At 33.8% G+C, this 4,137-nt stretch overlaps 1 protein-coding gene across 1 annotated transcript; it reads right to left on the bottom strand.

Annotated features, from left to right (window-relative positions):
- Positions 1-3,531: 3,531 nt before the first annotated feature.
- LOC105520980 (keratin-associated protein 19-5) lies at positions 3,532-3,815 on the bottom strand. The gene is given in 2 exon segments (XM_011954988.1): positions 3,532-3,609; positions 3,612-3,815. Coding segments are annotated over 2 exon segments (282 nt in total).
- Positions 3,816-4,137: the final 322 nt, after the last annotated feature.

Below are 4,137 nucleotides of genomic sequence, written 5' to 3'. Positions count from 1 at the left end.
TACTCTTTATACGAAGATTAATTCAAGATGGATTAGAGACTTAAATGTTAGACCTAATACCATAAAAACCCTAGAAGAAAACCTAGGTAGTACCATTCAGGACATAGGCATGGGCAAGGACTTCATGTCTAAAACATCAATGTATTCTTTCAGTTCCCATTAGCATCTGGGACTAGGTGAGATGGTGAAATATATGGAATTCTCTTTGCCTCCCATCAATTTTCATTTAGCACTTACTTAAATTCATATATATATATGTGTGTATATATATAGATATATGTATATAGAGATATATATATAATCTTCAAATTTTCTTAATATTTTTGCCTTTATATTACCTTTACCTATTGTATGTTCCTTTTTTTCCTAAAGGAAAATAGTTAGCTAATCTTTACTAAGATGTTAAGCATTTATTAAAGTGTTAGATGTTAAAAATAGATGCCATCGCCCAAGACCCTGGGAAATTCAGTAAGAGACTGTCAGCATTGTGAATGTCTTAGTTATCCCCCAAAATATGTATAATGTAAAAAGACAGGGTGAAGAAAATAATAAAGACAAAGAGTACCTCAGCTGACTCTAAGAATTTAGTCACCTTGACCCAAGGCTGACCCCAAACCCCACCCACATATGCCCTTAACTTTAAGCTTAAATATATAATTTCTTGTTAAATTTGTATTACTTTGAATATACTGTTCAATTTTTGATGAGTTTATAAGCAATTTTCAAATTATGCATTTCTCCAGATAGATTTGCTGGCTGTAGTTCAATGACCAGCATGCAATAGAAACTCAATATATAAATGTTGAATACATGAATGAATTCTAAAGTTCTTATAGGTAAAAATCTTACATCTCATAGAAATGAACAATACTATGAATGTATCCAACAATAAGAATTTAAAAGAGAAATTAGCTCAAATAGCTTTCTTTCTTTAGAGGAACAAATAACCTATCATTTCATTTGCTTTTTGTTGCTGTTGTTTAAGGCATATTTAAAAATACTTAAATCTTTATGCAAGTTGGTGATATTTTTCTTATATTTATAGACCACCTATAACAAGCACACTCTAATTCCCAAAATCTGTCCCTTGACTCTACCAGTCAATATTAGTCCATGTAGAGTAACTATTAACATCCTACATAAGGCTTTCTTGTTCTGTACTTCACTTAGGTGGTCTCATATAGTATACTGAAACTTTCCATTTCCATCCCCAATTCGTCTGTGTATCACTGTCTATTAGGTAGATCTCTGTCACATGTAATGTGAATTTTGTTGTTTTAATTTCTGAAAAGCAGTCTACTACATGAATAGAGCACAACTGATTTATGATTCTACTCTGGTAGGCCTATATTTGAGGAGTTTAGTGGTTTCAGTTTTGGTTTTTTTCTGTTTTTTGTTTTTAATTGCTATAGTGAATAAAGAAAGCTGTTATGTGCCTTTTTATAAAGATTCCTTTTTTCTTTCTTTTTTTTTTTTTAATGGAGTCTCACTCTATCATGCAGACTGGAGTGCAGTGGTACTATCTTGGCTCACTGCAACCTCTGTCTCCCGGGTTCAAGCGATTCTCCTGCCTCTACCTCCCGAATAACTGGGACTACAGGCATGCATCACCATGCCCAAATAAAAAATAATTTTGTATTTTTAGTAGAACAGGGTTTCGCCATGTTGGCCAGGCTGGTCTCAAACTCCTTACCTCAAGTGATCCGCCTGCCTCAGCCTCAGCCTCCCAAAAGTGCTCGGATTACAAGAGTGAGCCACCATACCTGGCTAAGATCCTTATTTTTAGACCTAGACTTTCATATACCTTTGTTACAGCTGGGATAGGAATTACTAATTTGTATCATATCTATACTTATTTTATACATTATATATAATTATATATTATCATAAATAAGTTATATATTATATAATATATAGTTAGCTTCCATAGATTCTAGCAATCTCAAGATACAGTTATTACATTTACCAGTTGTTAAATTTACTGTACCAACAGGGATGTATGAGAGAGTTCCAGTTGCTTCACATCCTTACCTCCACTGATCACTTGCAAACTCTTTAAAAAATTGACTACTCTTGTGAATACATAATGATACCTGATTATTGTTTTAATATGGTTTTATTGATTAATAACAATGTTCAACATCTTTACATATGCTTATAGGCCATTTAGATATTTTTTTGAAGTACCCGTTGAAGTATTTTGTTCACTTTTAATTGAGCTAGTAATATGTTATTATTGATTCTCAGGTGATCTTTACATATTTGGGTATGGGTGTTTTTTCAGATTTATGTATTAAAAATATTTTCATCCAGTATATAGATTTTTTTCACCTTAAAATGGTGTCTATACATAAATAAAATGCAATAATATAATAAATTCCCACTTTAAAATCTTTTTGTTTTATGTTTAATGTTTTTGGTACTAGTTTAAAAAATTTTGACTACCTCTCACATTGTTATTTAAAACTTTTCTCTGTTTTCTTTAAAACTTGTTCTATTTTTGTGATTATTTTTTAAAGGCAGTTGATGATTTGAATATTACAGTTTTTATTAACTCAGGCTAAAGCAACATAATCGCAAATAAATCAAACAGATTTCAGATACTGCCAATTTAAGTCTACCAAAGATGCATCTGTTTTGGGACTTAAGGTCTTGTTATAATGTGTTCTTCCTAAGATAAGCAAAGCTCTTCCCTGAAAGTAAAGATATTCTGGAATATTTTCTTAAATCCTTCAGCAGTCCATAAAATCAATAAATTCAAGTTCTAATAATTTGATCATACTACATTGTACTAGAAGTATCAAACGCTTTTTCCAAGTAGTTAAATTGATATACTTATTCATAGCTACAGAAGGCCTTTACCTGTGTTGTGGGAAAATGCCACTAACGATTAGGAAAATGGAAGAGCTATTGTCATATTCTGTCAAACTAAGTAGTGTAGCCCTCCAATAGAATCAGTTGACCCAGTCAATGGAGAGTGTATGTACTCTGACTAGACTGACTGAAAGTGTGGGTCTTACTAGCTGGCTGTATAAACCTATTCTTATGTTTAGTAAACAAGTCTGAGTCTTTCTAATTCTTCTTAATTTTTTATACCATTTGAATTTATCATTATTTACTGATTACTTTTATTTAGATCTAGATATGCTAGAAATTAGGAGGTTCCAGATTCACCAAAATCTTAAATAAAAAGAGGCATATAATGTGAAAAGTAGACTAGTCTTCAAAACTCAGCTATGATTGTTACACGAACATATGACCAGAATTTTAAGATTATTGGGAAGCACTCAAGAAAAGAAATAGGCAATGGAATGGAGAGTCAGCATTTAAACAAATAGATAAATAATTAAACAGAAGCCATGTGTGCCATTTCAAATTGAGACAATTTATTGCAAAGGGAACCAAGCAATTCCACAATTAGTAAAGCACAGATAGTGGATGCCAGTAGACATGATATAGACAATTATAACATCTTAGATGCTAAATGATTTTTTTTTAATCTTGGATTGATACAGTGTGCCCTTGTTTGACTCAATATTTGGTTACTTTGAATGATCTTCTTATGATCTCTGATACTGAGTCCTCAGGGTAGGATTTCAGTAGAACTGAGAGAATCCATATCCTCCATAGCATGATGGGCGGCAGCTGCGGTATCCATAGCCTCCGAAGCCAGAGCCGTATCCGTAGCCTCCATAGCCACAGCCATAGCCCAGTCTGCGGAAGCCGCCACATCCACAGCCATAGCCATACCCCAGGTCATTGAAGCCTCCATAGCCATAGCCCAGGCCTCCATAGTAGTTGCCGTAGTAGTTCATGGTGTCAGGAGTGGTGAGTTGGTTTGCTGCTCAAGGCAAGATCCTGAGTGTGAATGGCAGCAGCATGTGTAGAGGGAGGCTTATATACCCTGGTCAGAGCATGTGGTGAGTCACATGCGTACCTGTTTGTGTGTGTGTGTTTTCAATTAGTTACTTAACAGAAGTCATTCATTGTTCCCTGGCACAAGGAGAGGCCCTTGCATTCTTTAAATTGCTTGAGTTTGCTTTGTTGCTGAGTTACAATGGCCCATAAAAGTTATTACATCACTTAATGAGAAGAAATTGCTGTATCTAAAGTCTTGGTACACCAGATCCTAAATAG

This window comes from Colobus angolensis, unplaced genomic scaffold (genome assembly GCF_000951035.1).
Source record: "Colobus angolensis palliatus isolate OR3802 unplaced genomic scaffold, Cang.pa_1.0 Scaffold390, whole genome shotgun sequence".
Classification (NCBI taxonomy): Eukaryota; Metazoa; Chordata; class Mammalia; order Primates; family Cercopithecidae; genus Colobus; species Colobus angolensis.
Note: the sequence above shows the minus strand (reverse complement) of the source record. Positions and strands in the feature narration are given on the sequence as shown.